General features: G+C 40.8%; 1 protein-coding gene across 1 annotated transcript; it reads left to right on the top strand.

The window, feature by feature from the left end:
• The first annotated feature begins 3,123 nt into the window (after positions 1 to 3,123).
• LOC124613420 (piggyBac transposable element-derived protein 3-like) lies at positions 3,124 to 13,859 on the top strand. The gene is made up of 2 exons (XM_047142123.1): positions 3,124 to 4,513; positions 13,756 to 13,859. The coding sequence occupies exons 1-2, from the start codon at positions 3,124 to 3,126 to the stop codon at positions 13,857 to 13,859; spliced, it is 1,494 nt and encodes a 497-aa protein (XP_046998079.1).
• Positions 13,860 to 18,763: the final 4,904 nt, after the last annotated feature.

Here is an 18,763-nt window from a genome sequence, read left to right as displayed (position 1 = left end):
TGATGTGTTCACCTTACCTGGAAGTATAAAACGTTTATCACCCGTGCCAGCTTTTGCTGTTTGATTGTTGTAAGGAGCTGGGCGCTTGAATAACATAAGTGGTCACACAGCATGTTAGAAAGTCATTTAATGGAATGAGAAGGACGTTGTACAGAAAAAAATTAGTGAGTGAAAATGTGTAAACAGTCTTCTTGCAAACTGCTTGTTTGTTGATGCATGTTTTCTAAATGTTTCTGCTTAATATTTTCGTTTGTATTAGGTTTTTCGCTATTGATTCAGAATTTCGCAACTAATTTTCTTTGTGCCCTTTCACGAGAGCTACAAATGACAGCCTTAAAGCTAGAATAAATACAATGCACATGAGAACCAACATTGTTACAAACAGGTAAAAAGCCCCCCTCAGACACTTGAAAACACAGTTTCTCGCACTTTCCCTGAAAGACTGTGTAAGCTTCTAAGAGAAGAAACTGAATGTACGTATTGTTCTCTAGAGTATCATGGTGTACGAGTGTCGTGATGAAACTTATCCAAAGTAGGCAGTTATGCGATAATTTGTAAGGTATTTCTCTTTCCTGACGTCAAAAGCTTACGAAGAGTATAGTGAAAAGATGTGATTCAAGAAGCCTCCACTTCAACTTTCCATCAAAGTTTACGATGCTCATCAACAATAGGCCAAATGCTATTTTTAAGAAACCTAACATAAAATATGGAACTGTTCCACAGCAGAGATCACACAAATATGATGGAGACCTATGCATTTGACCTCAGCTTGGCATGTGATGGCACAGACGCCAATTAGGCACTGGCTAGACTGAACTCACTGACTGAGAGTCTTTTTGTTCTGGTAAGTTTTGTCTTATTGACCTCTAGTTCATTTAACCTTCAGCTTGGAATAATATGACATAAGTATTGATGTAGGCACTGGAAATCCTGAAATCGCTGACTACGCATTTTGCAAGTCCCAACTTGTTCAAGAGTGAAATATACGCTGGGAAATTGCTTCAGTGCACAAGTGCAAACGTCAGAATGGGGCTATAAAATAAGGGAGCAGACACTCATGGCAAATTATTGCTTCTGAATCATCATAGCTGTCATTTCTAAGCTTTATTTGGACACACTAGCAACTCTGCAAAAAATGTAAGGCTATATTATTATATTTTTCACCTACTGTTTACTTACTGTAACTTAGGCATGCTAATTTTATTCAATATTTCAGAATCTGCAATGGCTGTTATCGAAATACTCAAACATGAGGGAGTTGCAATACAGATGAAAACTCTCCAAAAAATGTAAGTGTGACACACAAACACAGATACACACACAATATATTACATCTTCCACTTACTGATTCTTCTTCCTCAAACGTTTCTACTTATGCAGATTGTTCACAAAACCTCTTCTAAACTTCTCTTTCCTCCTATAGACAATCGTTATCAACGTGGCAGACCTTGGAGTATCTATGAATGCAACTACATTGCCTTTCACAATATGATCTTGCTCTCACTCAGTTTGTAGAATCGGCAAGCAGCAGTGACTGTCGAAGATACAGACGAGCAGTCGTTGAGCAACAGAGAATCTGCAGCATTAGGACAAGAAGAAGAAGACCTAAGTCGCCCAGTGTTTAACCATTCAATTGTTCAATCATTCAACTGTTCAACCATTTAACCGTTTACCAACGTGAACAGTGATATAAACTGAGACTTTTGTTTACATTCGATTCAGTTGTTGATTGAGCATTGCAACTGTCAACTTGTCTCTCAGCTCCACATGACAAGTATTAGTGTTAAAAAGTCGGGTGTTGAAATATTGACAAAATATCCATGGGAAACTGGTGTTTTGCAAAACAGGCAAGCTGAAGCTGACTCTGTGCTGGAAAATGTATTTAAACACGTTTCTCTACAGAGATTGTGGTAGCTATTTCAAAAAGAGAAGACAGACCATGACAAAGCCAAAGAAATCAATGTATTTATGAAAACAGAAAGTGGAGGATAAGAAGAAGAAGAAGAAGATAATGAGTAACAAATGGAAGATGGTGGTGGGAGTGGTGATGATGATGATGATGATGATGATAAAAGAGTCATGAAAGAAAATTATGTCAGAGGAATGGCGTAACTGACAGCATTTTTTGTTGAACCAATAGACAAAATATGTTATGCAATATATGGCTTCAGATTTAAACCAGCATAAGAAGTGTAGATGATTGGCGATCCACCGGAAAATGTTGACAGAGATGATCGAATAGTTCACAATACTCTAGAAATGATAGGATTATATAAATCTATTGTTTAAACTTGAAACTCCTACAAAATTCTCAAGGCTATCAATGCTCACAAGCGAAATTTATTTCCTTCACAGAGAATTAAGTACCAAAAGAGGCTATAAATACATACATTTAGTTAATATTGCATTAGGTAAAATAGGTGGATCATTATTTAGAGATTGTGGTATGTGTACCGTTATGGGTTCAGACTCTCATCCAAATCTGCCTGATGTTGGATACAAAAAAATCTCACCAGGTTTTGTTAGCCCTTTCCAGCCCAGTGATGCCACATGGCATCATCATATTTAACTTTTTCCCAAGGCCAAACTATTTGTCCAAAGATTATAAACAAGTGTGCAGGGCTTTCTAAAGTTCATTGTTCTTAGGTTGGCTACCGTGAATTCACTGAAACAGAGAGCACCAGGCTACAATGCCTTGACAAAAGTATTGTTGCATGGTGTCTACGGTACAGTGCACCCAGCTGGACTTTCAAAATATTATATCAAGGTAAAGGAAGCAAACTAATATAAAAGTTGCACTAATAAATTATTGTTGAAAGTGTAAATTAACTAGTAAACAGTTTGAAAATAATGCTAGTTACGGTAATTTTCTGCTTGGAAGTCACAAACATGTGTGATTCCATTTGGCATCATTGGGCATTTGTTATGTTACCAAATGTAGTACATGCCATAACTTTGACTAAAGTTTACCATAATGTGTAACTCTAATATTTTCAAGTTTGTGTTAAAGCTTTATTACACTAATTAATATTAATATGTTAAAATTTTTATTGATATAATTTACCAGTTTTTTTTTTTTTTTTTTTTGCTGCTTTAGTAAAAAATTCCTGGTTTGTTTACCAGATGATTCGCAATCATAAATCATTATCAGAAGAAGAAATATTGCTGCTTCTCGAAGGTGATTTACCTGATTTGGACCTGGATATGTCTGATGTGGAGGAAGAGATTGAAAATGCTCGGCAGCAGAACCCTACTACACTGGGTATACAGTTTCTTCAAGGAATGGACCTTGATATGGTTGAAATTCTGGACCCTCAAGCCAATGATGAAGATGATGTTCCTTTAGCTTCAAGATTACTTGCTGAGCCAAACATTGCACGAAGTCATTTAGCTCAGAAAATTCAGTGTGATACACACCGGGATTTTCGGTGGAGAATGAAGGACATTGAAGAAGTGGACACATCATGTAACGCAGTTTTTTCTGACCCTCCAGGAGATGAACTGACACCCTTGCAGTATTTCAGAACAATGTGTAGTGATGACATTATCCAGAACCTAGTCGAGCAATCTAATCTATACTGCACACAGAAAACAGGTGCATCTTTAGATACAAATGTTCGTGAAATAGAAAAGTATATAGGGATAAACATCCTAGCAGGTGTTGTGAAAATGCCTAGATACAGAATGTACTGGGCAGAGGCTACAAGATTTTCTCCAATAGCTGACTCAACGCCTAGAAATAGGTTAGATAAGCTAAGAAATTGTTTACATGTGAATGAAAACACTAAAATGAAACAAAGAGAGGACCCAGATTATGACAAGCTGTTCAAGGTGAGACCATTTGTTGACAAAATCAAACAAGGTTTTTCAATTATTGAACCTGAGGAATATCATTCAGTGGATGAATTAATCATTCCTTTCAAAGGTCATTCATCCCTGAAACAGTATGTAAAAAGCAAACCACACAAGTGGGGTATAAAAGTTTTTGCCCATGCTGGTTCTGGTGGAACAGTGTACGATTTTGATATATACCGAGGGAAAGGAACAGTACATAATGATACTGGTCTTGGTATAAGTGGTGATATTGTGATAAAGCTTGTGGTAGGACTGCCAAAATATAAAAATTTTAAAGTGTTTACAGACAATTGGTTCACCTCTTACAATCTTATTTCTGCCCTGAAAAACTATGGCATTTTGGCTGTTGGAACTGTTAGATCCACAAGACTTCAAGGCTGCAATCTAGAAGCAGACAGTGAGCTGAAAAAGCAGGGACGAGGATCATACGATTATCGAACTGAAACAGAAAGGAACATCATAGCGCTGAAGTGGTATAATAACAAGTCTGTCGTTCTTGCATCATCATATAAAGAAGTAAGTCCATTAGAACCAGTGAAACGTTCGTCAGTGGGAGAACGAAAATATATTGATGTTCCAAGGCCAGACATTGTTAGAGAATATAATCATTTGATGGGAGGAGTTGATCTGCACGACATGCGGGTTGCTTTGTATAGGAGTAATACTGGTGTGAAAAGATTTTATCTAAGGATCATATTCCACCTCCTTGACATGTGTGTTGTGAATTCGTGGCTCCTTTACCGCCGACATTGCAGACAAAGAAGAATTACCAAACACATGTCTCCATTGATTTTTCGGTCTGATGTAGCTCATGGACCACTAAAAGCAGGAGACATTTTGGTAAGAAGACGAGGACAGCCATCAGATGACAGTCCATCGCCTACAGTTGTGAAGAAACGAGCCACATTGGTTCCCAGCCTAGTTGATGATGTAAGGTATGACAACATTGGACACTGGCCACAGCATGTAGAAAACAAACAGAGATGTAAATTGTGCATTACAGCATATTCTCGAACGAAATGCATCAAATGTAATAAACCTCTTTGCTTTACCAAAGACAAGAACTGTTTATTAAATTTTCATGTAAAGTAACAATCATGCTGTAAAAAAACATAAAATTGTCCTGAAATACAAGTTGCTTTATTGTGTGTACTAATTTTTCTTTAATAAACTGCATCAAATTGTGTAATTTGAAATATTCATTCAAGTTCCATTACCAAGCACTGTGACATCCCAACCACCTGACTGAAGGAAACAAATCCTGCCCAATCATGCCATATGGAGTCATCCCAAATTTCCCTCCAAAAACAAAAAAAATAACAAAATTTCTTATAAATATATATTATTCCAATCATTATGTAGGGAAATACGCGAAAAAATATTTTTTCCCACAAGTAAATAAAAGTTGGGCTGGAAAGGGTTAGAGGAGAAGATGCAATTCAGTCAGAGTGCATTGCAACCAACCATTTCTCAGAAACTGATTCATGTAAGACAGTATTCCAGAAGAAGATGAAAACAGATCAAGACGAAGATATTATAGTCACAGGAAAGCAGAAGATTAAGATATTGAAAAATGATTACAATGCTGAAGATATTAATAATGAAGAAGATGATGATTATGATGTTGGTGAAGAAGAAGAAGAGGATGATTGTGATGTGAATATGATGTTTGTGACTGGAAGATGCTGTCCAAGAAATTGTTGGCAGATATCTATTGGAATAACCTGAATGAATTGGTGGAGCTATTAGTTTTCTTGGTAGTTCTGAAAGTTGTAGACAATAACTTACATGATTGTGAAGTATTATCTATTGTAGAAGAACTTGAGAAGCATCGGTTATTGCTTGAAATTTATAAATAACTTTTGAAAATAATAAACTGAAAACTCAACTGTGGGATGGGATGTTGCATATGAGAACTCGTTTGGTTTTTTTCCTTCCATTCCCTATGTAGTATATTTTAAAGCTGATACCATGTGAAAATCTAAAAAAAAAATTAAAATGAAATTTATATCTTGAGTATTTTTGTGTGGCATTTATTTTAGTATATTATTACATACTTATTATATTTGTATTTAGTATTTTATAATGTCGATGGCTCATTTAAGTAACCATTACAGAGAGAGAGAGAGAGATGAAATTGCAGATCTTCCTGCATTTCGCTGCAATTTTCTAATGCTGCAACTTCTCTCTATACTACAGCATCATCCGCGAAAAGCCGCATGGAACTTCCGACACTATCTACTAGGTCATTTATATATATTGTAAAAAGCAGTGGTCCCGTAACACTCCCCTGTGGCACGCCAGAGGTTACTTTAACGTCTGTAGACGTCTCTCCATTGAGAGCAACATGCTGTGTTCTATTTGCTAAAAACTGTTCAATCCAGCCACACTGCTGTTCTGATATTCCGTAGGCTCTTACTTTGTTTATCAGGTGACAGTGCGGAACTGTATCGAACGCCTTCCGGAAGTCAAGGATAAAGGCATCTACCTGGGAGCCTGTATCTAATATTTTCTGGGTCTCATGAACAAATAAAGCGAGTTGTGTCTCACACGATCGCTGTTTCCGGAATCCATGTTGATTCCTACAGAGTAGATTCTGGGTTTCCAGAAATGACATGATACGCGAGCAAAAATCATGTTCTAAAATTCTACAACAGATCGATGTCACAGATACAGGCCTATAGTTTTGCGCATCTGCTCCACGACCCTTCTTGAAAACTGGAACTACCTGTGCTCTTTTACAATCATTTGGAACCTTCCGTTCCTCTAGAGACTTGCGCTACACGGCTGTTAGAAGGGGGGCAAGTTCTTTCGCGTACTCTGTGTAGAATCGAAATGGTATCCCGTCAGGTTCAGTGGACTTTCCTCTGTTGAGTGATTTCAGTTGCTTTTCTATTCCTTGGGCATTTATTTCGATGTCAGCCATTTTTTCGTTCGTGCGAGGATTTAGAGAAGGAACTGCAGTGCGGTCTTCCTCTGTGAAACAGCTTTGGAAAAAGTTGTTTAATATTTCAGCTTTACGCGTGTCATCCTCTGTTTCAATCCCATCATCATCCCGGAGTGTCTGGATATGCTGTTTCGATCCACTTACTGGTTTAACATTAGAGCAGAACTTCCTAGGATTTTCTGTCAAGTCGGTACATAGAATTTTACATTCGAATTCACTGAACGCTTCACTCATAGCCATGCTTACGCTAACTTTGACATCATTTAGCTTCTGTTTCTCTGAGAGGTTTTGGCTGCGTTTAAATTTGCAGTGAAGCTTTCTTTGCTTTCGCAGTAGTTTCGTAACTTTGTTGTTGAATCACGGTGGGTTTTTCCCGTCCCTCACAGTTTTACTCGGCACGTACCTGTCTAAAACGCATTTTACGATTACCTTGAACTTTTTCCATAAACAGTCAACATTGTCAGTGTCCGAACAGAAATTTTCGTTTTGATCTGTTACGTAGTCTGAAATCTGCCGCCTATTACTCTTGCTAAACAGATAAACCTTACTTCCTTTTTTAATATTCCCATTTACTTCCATATTCAGGGACTCTGCAACGGCCTTATGATCACTGATTCGCTGTTCTTGCTCTTACAGAGTCGAAAAGTTCGGGTCTGTTTGTTATCGGTAGATCCAAGATGTTATCTCCACGAGTCGGTTCTCTGTTTAATTGCTCGAGGTAATTTTCGGATAGTGCACTCAGTATAATGTCACTCGATGCTCTGTCCCTGCCACCCGTCCTAAACGTCTGAGTGTCCCAGTCTATATCTGGTAAATTGAGGTCTCCACCTAAGACTATAACATGCTGAGGAAATTTATGTGAAATGTATTCCAGATTTTCTATCAGTTGTTCTGCCACTAATGCTGCTTAGTCGGGAGGTCGGTCGGTAAAAGGAGCCAATTATTAACCTAGCTCGGTTGTTGAGTACAGCCTCCACCCATAATAATTCACAGGAACTATCCACTTCTATTTCACTACAGGATAAACTACTACTAACAGCGACAAACACGCCACCACCGGTTGCATGCACTCTATCCTTTCTAAACACCGTCTGTGCCTTTGTAAAAATTTCGGCAGAATTTATCTCTGGCTTCAGCCAACTTTCCGAACCTATAACTATTTCAGCTTCGATGATTTCTATCAGCGCTTGAAGTTCCGGTGCTTTACCAATGCAGCTTCGACAGTTTACAATTACAATACCGATTGCTGCTTGGTCCCCGCATATCCTGACTTTGCCCCGCACCCTTTGAGGCTGTTGCCCTTTCTGTACTTGCCCGAGGCCATCTAACCTAAAAAACCGCCCAGTCCACGCCACACAACCCCTGCTATCCGTGTAGCCGCCTGCTGTGTGTCGTGGACTCCTGACCTAACCAGCGGAACCCGAAACCCCACCACCCTATGTCGCAAGTCGAGGAATCTGCAGCCCACACGGTCGCAGAACCGTCTCAGCCTCTGATTCAGATCCTCCACTCGGCTCTGTACCAAAGGTCCGCAGTCAGTCCTGTCGACGATGCTCCAGATGGTGAGCTCTGCTTTGATCCCGCTAGCGAGACTGGCAGTCTTCACCAAATCAGATAGCCGCCGGAAGCCAGAGAGGATTTCCTCCGATCCATAGCGCCACACATCGTTGGTGCCGACATGAGCGACCCCCTGCAGATGGGTGCACCCTGTACCCTTCATGGCATCCGGAAGGACCCTTTCCACATCTCGAATGACTCCCCCCGGTATGCACACGAAGTGCACATTGGTTTTCTTCCCCTCCCTTGCAGCCATATCCCTAAGGGCCCCATTACGCGCCTGACGTTGGAGCTCCCAACTACCAGTAAGCCCACCCTCTGTGACCGCCTGTGACCACCCTCTGTGACTGGATCTTGCAGCCTGAGGAGCAAGCTCTGGAACAGGACAAGCAGCCATGTCCGGCCGAAGATCAATATCAGCCGGAGACAGAGCCTGGGACCGGTTCGTCAGACAAACTGGAGAGGCCTTCCGTTCAGGCCTTCAAGGTCATTTTGATCTAATGGGATGTCACCAGGGCTCAGAGTCAGTCGAAGTGGATGAAAGTGTACTTTGTCATACTACTACCATTCGAGGAATGACTGCTTCTATGCCTTTGTGCAGGCCTATTTCACTTGCACAGTCTCTATGGGACAGCGACATAGAGGGCTGATGATTCATGGTTTTTGCACTGAAAGATAGATCTTGGTGTTTTCCAAGGATAGATGTTCTGCATCTTACTTCCAGTACTGCCAGTTAATATTTTTCAACATCTCTTTTCACTCTCTCACCAGTGAAACAAGCCTGTGACCATTTATACCATCCATCCACTGTCGATAGTACTGCCACATCATATTACCATGCCTGATTTATTATAGACCGTAAACATAAACAATTCTGAATAATCTTTTAGCTTGGAAGAAGCACGTTCAATTTTTAATTTTTTTTTTTTTACCATAGGTTTCTTAGACACATGAGGACAACTGCACGTATGTCATGGCACCTCAACAATAGCTCCGCTATAACCCCAGACCTTTTTTATATTTGTATTTTAAATAAAGTTCTTGCAAACACCAGCTATGTATGAAACTTAACAGGAATAATATGAGGAAATGTCACTGAAAAACTTAAGTGCTTCGTTTTCAAGGTCATCGTCACAGGCGGTAGGGGTAGATTGTATTGCTGCATATACGTCTACACCATACATAATTCCCTAGAACCATATACTTAGTTGTGAACAAATATTGGCAACCCTGGATAAAAAAAGGTGTTAGTTTAAGTTCAGTTATGGACTCTCAGTCTCTCGTCCTTGCAAAGCTCGTTGAAATGCTTCTCTGCTGTTTTAATTGGTTTACTAAGCAATATACACTTAATGAACCATTTTCACAGTTGTTGAAAGTTTTATCAAGTTGTTTACCCTATTTCTGACAGCGACTGAGTGAGAAGTTGCAGCAGTACGACTATGGATTAGCATTCGCGAGGACCACAATTCAAATCCCCGTCTGCCTGTGATGATTGAGGTTGTGTATGACTTCTCCTCACTTGTAGCAAATGACGGAATGGTTCCTTTGAAAAGGATGCAGCTGATTTCCTTACCCATCTTTCTGCTACTCGAATTTGCACTCCATCTCTATTGAACACGTCATCCGTGGGATCTTAAATCCTAATCTTCCATCTTTATTTCTGACATTGCTGTTCCTAAAACGTCATATGCACTTAGAGCGTCCACATTCTCAGACTATTTTCAGAAAATTGTAGCATTATGTTTTTAAGATTTATTCCGCCTATTACATTTCTTATTTTATGATTTATAAACAGATTTTGATGCTGCTCAGCAACAGTTATAGAATAATTTTTAACTGAACACACCGCCATTTGAATGTTTCGTTGTTTATTTAATTACGACCCAGGTTTTGGCCTTTTATGCCATTTTCAAGTGGTTGGGTTTATGTCTTAACACATATTGCAAGACATCAGGCTCAAAATTTGGAAAAAATATTCGCTCCCCACAAACTGCCAGATGTAAAATCACCATCATATAAAAAGATCAGCAAATAGTGGTGAGAGCACGTCATATTTCATAAAAACACTTTTACTTTGGTGTAGAAAAGATGAACACATGTCCTTGAGCCGACTCAAGGACATGTGTTCATATTTAAACTATGAGAAATATTATCCTCACATATCCAGCAGCAGGAGGGGGTCTCTTTTACCCTGTATACAGCGACTCCAACAGATTTACCCACTCATTTTAAACGAATTCAAATCTAGATTAAGCATTCATTAGAAAAAACAATAAACAGGGCTCAAGACAGGAGAGAGGGGGAAGAGAAAGTGGACAGAGGGCTGGGGGGCTGGGAGAGTAAAGGGACGTAAACACAGTGAAGGAAGAGATAGAGGGTGGAGGAGGTACTGGACAGAGATGGGGGAGGGGGGAGGAGTGATGGCCAGAGAGGGGTGGAAAAGGAGATTAATACTTATACCCAATTCCTATACATATTTAGCAATTGTGAGACATTGCCAGGTTCGCTAGTATTGTGTATAAATAGTATCTTCATTGAACATATCGATACGTTTAAACTATTTCAAATTCAATTACACATAAGACTTCTGTGATTTTTAATTCAGCGTGTTTCCTCTACCTTCCTTTGCAAGTAAACTCGTGTAGACACATTCAACACATCTGTTAGCTAAAGTCAACTAAATAATTGTCATATCTTTACTTCAGAATGATTTCCAAAATCAACTTTGATTATTTTAATATAAGTAAAGACTTCGTATGACTGATGGATTTTATTAATTTTTTTCCATTTTAATGTTTCATTTTTTTTATTTCTTTCTTTCGTGCGCCAGCGATCTTTCTTCTTCAGGGTCCCCAGGGAAATAGCCTGATTGCCTTGCCTAATCACATCTGTGATGTTGACTCCATTTTAACTTGTTATCCAACTGGATCCAAGGTATTTTACACAGTGTGTGACTTCTAATATCTACTTCTGGTACCAACAGGTAACTATTGCATGTCTGGAACGGCATAATATAAGTCTTTGTGAGAGTAAGACTTAAACTGTTGGTTATGAACCAGTCATAAGACTGCTCAGGTACTGTCTGAATGGTGGCTGGTAAGGTTGAATTTGGACCTTAATTATTATGCTTCTGTCATTTGCAGATACTGCAGTTTTAAACCGCCCTTTAAAGTCACTGATCATTTATGTAGGCTAAAAAAAAGTGTGGACCCAGTACCAGTCCTAGTGGGACGCCATATCTTACGTTCCTCCTTTCAAAGATTAGTGTCTTTCCTGTGTCACTGTCTATCAGTTTGAGTCTTTGCTTTGTGTTATGAAAACAAGGCTCCATTCAGAACAAGAGAGGTGTCATTAGCGCCATGACTTGATAGTTTCTCAACTAGAGATTTGTGTTCCACACAATCAAAGGCTTTGGGCAGGACACGGAATATACGAGGGTTATTCCAAAAGTAAGGTCCGATTGATTGCCAAATTGAAACCACAGTGAACATCAGAAATGTTTTACTTGTAACAATTAGCTACACCTTTCAGCTACTTCTCTACGTAGTCGCCGTTCTGACTTAGACTTTTGTCATAGCGTTGTACCAACTTTTCAATAGCCTCATCATAGAAGGCAGCCGCCAGTGCTTTCCGCCAATTCTCCACGCTGGCCTACACCTCGTTGTCTGTGTCAAAATGTTGTCTTCAAAGACAGCGGTTCATGTGACCAGAGATGAAACTCAGGGGGAGACAATTGCGGACTGTATTGTGGGTAATCTAACATTTCCATTTGAAAACGATGCAGGAGCATCTTCATTGCCCCTGCAGAATGCGGCTGAGAATTGTCGTGAAGACGAAACAGCACGACAGTTATGTAATGTTGGCTGCATAGCTTCAGGCGAAATTTCTCACCAGGCCCTCGTACTTGGCGGCAGACACTATTTTCTAGACATCTTTACGCACTCACTGCGAGCTCAGAAATGAGAAGAGCGACGTGATGCTAACTGGGGTTATACTAGAGACACTACCCAACACATCTGTGCAAAGCTTTATCGGATTTTCATAGTCGTTTCCATTTCGCGACCGATCGGACCTTACTTTTGGAATAACCCTCGTACTAACAGAATGCCATTTCTTGTTTTGCTGTGCCACAACAGTATATCTGAGGTCCTCTGTGGTGAAATCTTCATGAAAGTGAAACTGAGAGCTAGTTGAAAATTATTAAAGTAGAAACAAACTAAAATGACAATGCAAACGATATTGGTCCCCAGAAAGTAGCTCTGGCAGAAATGACGAAATACTGAAATCACTGGCTATCGAATTATATGATTCTTGTCTCATTGATCATGTTCGACAACATTCCTGGGTGCATTACGTGTTCCCGCATCTCGCCATATGGGGGTACATCCACGATCCTTTTGGTGGCACAGCTGTTATGATGTGGCAAGGCATAATGTTGCATGGGCGTACTGATCCCCAAATATCTAAAAACGGCACACTAGCCAGTAAGCGTTATTGTGACTCTTTACTCCTGTACCATCTACGTCTTTTCAACGGTGACTTCATTTTTATGGATGAGAATACGCGACCGCAAAGAAAAGCGCAGGTGGAGGACCTCTTGAAACGAGAGGATATTCAGCGAATCGCCTGGTCTACCAGTTCACCCAATTTAAATCCCATCGAGCATGTGTGGAATGCATTGGGGAGATGTGTTGTAGACTGACTTGTGTTTCAACGCGTCAGCCACTTTCTCTGTTAACTTGAAATACAATTTCGTGTTACTGTCTAGTAACGATGTATATTTTGAAACAGATTGAGTATCTGGATCTTAAGCTAGAGGTATTACGCTGCGCTATATGTTCTAACAGAGTTAGTACGAGTAGCTGCCTATTTGGAATAATAAGTGATAAACCGATACTGTGCAGACATGCCAAAATTACACCAATGACCGTCCAGCAGTTGTCAACCTTGCCGTTGGAGGAATGGAACGCCCTAGAACAGGAACTCCTTATTAATCTTATCTCCAGCATGGAAGCATGTTGTACAGCGTGCATTGCTGTCCTTGGTAATCACACACCCTATTAACAACCTTGTCCAACTGTTTGTAATGTCCAGGGGACCGTCATGAATCGCGGTGACTTCAGTGTCATTGTTGTGATTGAATAAAAGTGTCATTTTTGTTCGTCCCTTTGCGTATTTCTCTCGGCTATCTCGGGTTCTGTACGGTACGGTATCATACTGTGGCATTTCCTTCTGTATGGCTCAAGTTTCATCGAGCCATGTTACTTGGTAGTGAGTAGTGACACATCATGCGAAAGTTATTTTCTTCCTTAAGTTTTACATTATTGTATGTTTGGATCTCCCCTGCGTAATTATCTGCATGTTTAACCCTAGTGAGCTTTTCCATCAAAAAACAGGTGAAATATCAGGATGCTTGGATTATCATATAACGTTGGGATCCTTCGTAGAATGTAAACACTTGGAACTGGATTTGGGAAATGAATTTATAGTAAATCTTTAAGCCAGTAACGATAAATCCAAACGCATCACGTGAATGGAAATGCAAGCATCTAAACGCACTGAAGCAGCACTTACACATTTTAGATAAATGCTGTAATTTCAAGTACAACAATGGCATCTTCTCTTACTCTTCATTTTTAACTATTTAGTGATTTCGCATGTTAATAGGCCTTACTATGTCACAGTATGAGTTACTAATTCCGCCGCAAATTTATCCACGCCTTCGTGAGAGAAGTAGTTACAAATGAATGGCAGCTGGTTAACACCAAGGACGGAACAAATGTATCTATTTTCGAGGCATAAACAAGTAGAGGGGAAATACCGTTAAACATGTCGATTCTGCACATTCCAGGAAGCTTAGCAAAATACCAGTGGGTGGATATACGTCAGATGACAAAACAAAAAGTAAATGAGAACACAACAAAAAGTGAGTAACACTGCTGCAGATCCAACCAAAGCGTACTGCACGTGGAATTGAAATGTCAAAATTAATGCAATTAATTTAAGTAACAATTTATCGATATCTGTTAAGATGTTATTAATTAATGAAGGAGAGAATTTTTTGTCAAATAGCTTTTCGGAAACAGTGTAACACAAGCGATATTAAAAGTTTAGGACAATGGGTTTTCTGACGTTACAACAGGCACAAATAAAATGAAACAAACATCCATTTACCGAGCCAGTTAAGCAACGATTTTATTTTTTACGTTTTGCATAGGAGGAAGCAAAAAAATAGAAGTAGAAACAGAAATTTTACAGTTGACGATGAAATCATGTTAGTCCGGGAGAATTATTTCACGCTAAATTAGGTAAAATTCTGACAAAACGGAAGTTGTATTAAAAGAATGTGCGTGGTGCGCTGACTAAGGAGTGATTTCTACAAGTGTTGGTATTTAATTAAAGGAGAAACAAGCAGCTTTCACGTTGATGTTTCACGAAAATGGTCGTTGCTCCTGTGAAGCAGGCTGCGAAGCGTTCAGTCAGATGGTTTTGATGCGTTGCTAACGAAATCCCGGCGGAACGCCTTCTGCCACTCGCAGTCGGTAGGTAAAGCAAGCAAATTTCACCTTCACCATCCGCCTCTCAAAACGTTTTAATTGTGAAAGTTTAAAACGCGAGTTTCAGAGCCTGGCTTGCGTACCGACATGTTAACCTGTTTCTCCATCAACTTCAAACTTGATTTTGTGTTACTGTCTGGTAACAGGGCATACTTTGAGCCGGAATGAATATCTGGATGTTAAGTTTGAGATGTTAATCTTTGCTACATGTCGTAACGGAGTTAGCGCTAGTAATTGCCTACTTGGAACAATAACTGTTATGTCGATATTGTGAAGACACGCGAAAATTTTACTCTTCAGTACTTCTGTTTAGCCAAGATTAGTCTGGCTGCTACACTAACGGAAAAATGTGAACTGAACGCCACTAAATTCGTACAAAAGCCATATCCGCATGCAGCATTCACAACAATAATGGTAATGATTAAAAGCGCTGTGCCGTTGGCACAGTACTGCGCATGAAAACATCGACTACGTGAAAACTGCACTACTCCACCAAAAAAGAATGCCTTGGCTTAATAAACGTTGCATACAAACCAGGATAGTGACGGCAAATCGATGTTAGTGCCTGTGGTCCAAGGAAGGTACTGAACATTAGACGAACACTCACTGCTGATGGTGCTGGGACTACAGCTGGAAGTAAGACAAATTCTGCTACCAGAAGGTCCGCTGAGGCAAACAGAAACCGCATCCTGAAAGCTTGCTTTCGAATATCGATCCCACTCGTCAGGTGTCACCATGCAGTCTACCGCTCTGATACAGCGAAAGACTCAAATACAGAGATGAATGGACCAAAATAATGTTTAGTGGTACGAGCATATTCTAGTCACACTGGACAAAAAGTTAGTCATCTTCAGGAGACTGTACTTTAATACCGTGTAACACCGCTCCTAAGCATGATAATGACTTGATGACGAACAGAGTCTACAGTTTTTTCGGGCACACCATATCAAGATGAAGACACCACAGAACTGCCTAACTACGGGAGCATGGACTGCTACATTTCATCCGCTATTCGAAATACTCCTGTTTCTCTGTGGGATTAAGATCCGCTGATTTAGCGGACCATTCGATGTGCGATGGAGTGCATGAGTATTTCTCAAACCGAGAACATACACTATCTGACCAAAAATATGCGGGCACTTGTTTGTGGGTATTAATGTGGGGTGTGACCACCTGACGCCTTTATGGTGGCTTGAACTGTGCTGGGGACACTTTCAGTGAGTTGTCTGAATGTCTGTGGAGGAATGGCAGCCCATTCCTACTGAATACCAGGGTGGTGATGGACGATGAGGTGTGGAGCGAAGTCGACGTTATAACTACAAATGTAGTGTGTGGACAGTAAGTTGGAAATGTGGGTTCACAAGGAGCGTGCCAGAGATAATCCCTGTAGTCACAGTGTCTTCTGTGTCCTCGGTGGCTCAGTCGGATAGGGCGTCTGCCATGTAAGCAGGAGATCCTGGGTTCCAGTTTCGGTCGGGGCACACATTTTCAACTGTCCCCGTTGATATTTATCAACGCCTGAAAGCAGCTAATGGCCTGGGGTTCATTGCAGTTTCATTCGACCCACTCTGTTGTTACTACTCCTCTACTACACGAATGCATAGTTTTGTGGCGATACATACTTACAAAATTTTCTCTGGCTTCCAGCTGCGTCCAGTGGTTTAAAATCCACGAGCTTTCGGCAGGAGATCCCGGGTTCCATTTTCGGTCGGGGCACACATTTTCAACTGTCCCCGTTGATATTTATCAACGTCTGAAAGCAGCTAATGGTCTGGGGTTCATTGCAGTTTCATTCGACCCACTCTGTTGTTACTGCTCCTCTACTAGACGAATGCATAGTTTTGTGGCGATACATACTTACAAAATTTTCTCTGGCTTCCAGCTGCGTCCAGTGGTTTAAAATCCACGAACTTTCGGCCTAGTTCTCCTAGGCCATTATCAAGTGGTGACTGTAGCATGATTGCTGCTGCTGGTTACCACTTGACAATGTCCGAGGAGAACTGGGCCGAAAGTCTGTGGATTTTAAACCACTGGACGCGACTGAAACCCCGAGAAAATTTTGTCTGCTTCTCTACTGGCAACACCTCCTTCTGTATTGGCGAGTCCGCCTTTCGCGACATTTAGTGATCAATTTCGCTTTACATAGGGGTGTCCATACATTTTCATTCAGATAGTGTACAGTTGCAGTCAGGTGAACGCGGCTGTTGCCACCTTGGAAAACGGGAGAGGCGACGGTATATTCACTATGAAAAAGTGGAAGTAAAGCTGAAACCTGCTCACAGACAACGCTGAAGTAAATATGCCGGTTCCTGTTGACGGTAACCTGAATGAATGGACCCCCACCATGGTACCATAACAACCCAGCAAGACCACAGAATCACCCCCGGCCTGAACCATATTTTCCACAAACTCCGAGTTAAACGGCTCATTGAGCCGTCACTCCACTCGACACCTTGCATCAATTGCAGAGAGGCATGGCAAATCATCGAGAAACACTGCACACCTTCTGGGCAGCTACTGCCCAGTCTCTTTGTTGTTTGGCCCCTAAAGACTTACATCTTTATGTTTCGCTGTTAGCGGGTAATCAATTCCAAAAGTCCATTGTATGCAGTTCTGTTCGCAATGTTTACTGAGAAACTGGTTGAGATGGATTTGCACTCACTGACAGCAGTATAATTCCAGTCGTGGTTGAAGCCAACTGTCATTGGGAAGGCGTCCCTGTCAGTCAGTACCCTTTTTACGACTATTCTTAATAGCCCAAGTTACGAGGAGCGGTCAATAAGTAATGCAACACTTTTTTCTCGACCTGTTTCGGTTGAAAAAAAAAAACGAAATTTGTTGTGGGACGTCGTGAAATATTCTCGCTTCAGCCCCTATAGTTTCATGAATTTTCGATAGCTGGCGGTGCTATACGTAGCCTTCAGCATGGAATCTGTAACTGAGGTACTTTCCAAGCAGAGAGCTGTCATTGAGTTTCTTTTGGAGGAACATTTGAGCATTGCAGATATTCATAGACGGTTGGAGAATGACTGCGGAGTCCTAGCACGATCAGTCGTTGGGCGAGGCATCTGTCATCATTGCAACAAGGTCGCACACATCTGTGACTGTTGCAATGTTCGTCGCCACAAAAATGGAAACGAACTTCACTAAGACAGAGCAAGACCTCACGCAAGTCAGCGTACCTGACAGGAGCTCACAAAACTTCGTTGGACTGTTCCTCATCCACCCAACAGCCCGGATTTCGCATCTCTCGGCTTCCATCTGTTTGGCTCAATGAAGGATCCACTCCGCAGGGAGCATTATGTGGATGATGCGGAAGTTATTGCTGCTGCAGGGCGTTGGCTTTGACATCGACCAGTAGAGTGGTACCATGTGGGCATACAGGCCCTATCAGTAAGGTGAGATAAGGCCGTTGCATTGCATGGAGACTATGTTGAAAGATAGGGTTTTATAGCCAAAAAAGTAGGGAATGTTATGGGGTATTGGAATCCTGGGTAAAACCAATCTGCTTTCAGAAAAAAAGTGTTGCATTACTTATTGACCAGCCCTTACATACAGCTGCAAGCGATACACTCTTACTTTTAGAGACATTGGATTGTCCATGTTGACCCCAAAATATCGGGTAACTTCATTTACATTGTGGTCACGGGCACATTTAAATACTCATTTCCACCAGTTTGTTATGGCTCCGCGCTGTCTTCATAGTGTGTTGTTTTCACACAACTGCCTAGCACATGCACACCAATTTACTGTCATGATGTACGTCAGTGATAGGGAGTCACAGGACTGTGTGGTACCAGTTCTAAACCATCTGCAGCGTTTCGTAGCGATCACTGCCCTCATATAT

This window comes from Schistocerca americana, chromosome 4 (assembly GCF_021461395.2).
Source record: "Schistocerca americana isolate TAMUIC-IGC-003095 chromosome 4, iqSchAmer2.1, whole genome shotgun sequence".
NCBI lineage: Eukaryota > Metazoa > Arthropoda > Insecta > Orthoptera > Acrididae > Schistocerca > Schistocerca americana.
The sequence above is the reverse complement of the archived record's forward strand: the minus strand, read 5'-3'. Positions and strand labels throughout refer to the sequence as shown.

Excerpts from the sequence above, each read along its gene's own strand:
- LOC124613420 (XM_047142123.1), top strand. The coding sequence starts at position 3,124 with ATGATTCGCAATCATAAATCATTATCAGAAGAAGAAATATTGCTGCTT. Across the intron at positions 4,514-13,755 it reads GCGGGTTGCTTTGTATAGGA|GTGAAATATCAGGATGCTTG; the intron begins GTAATACTGGTG and ends ATCAAAAAACAG.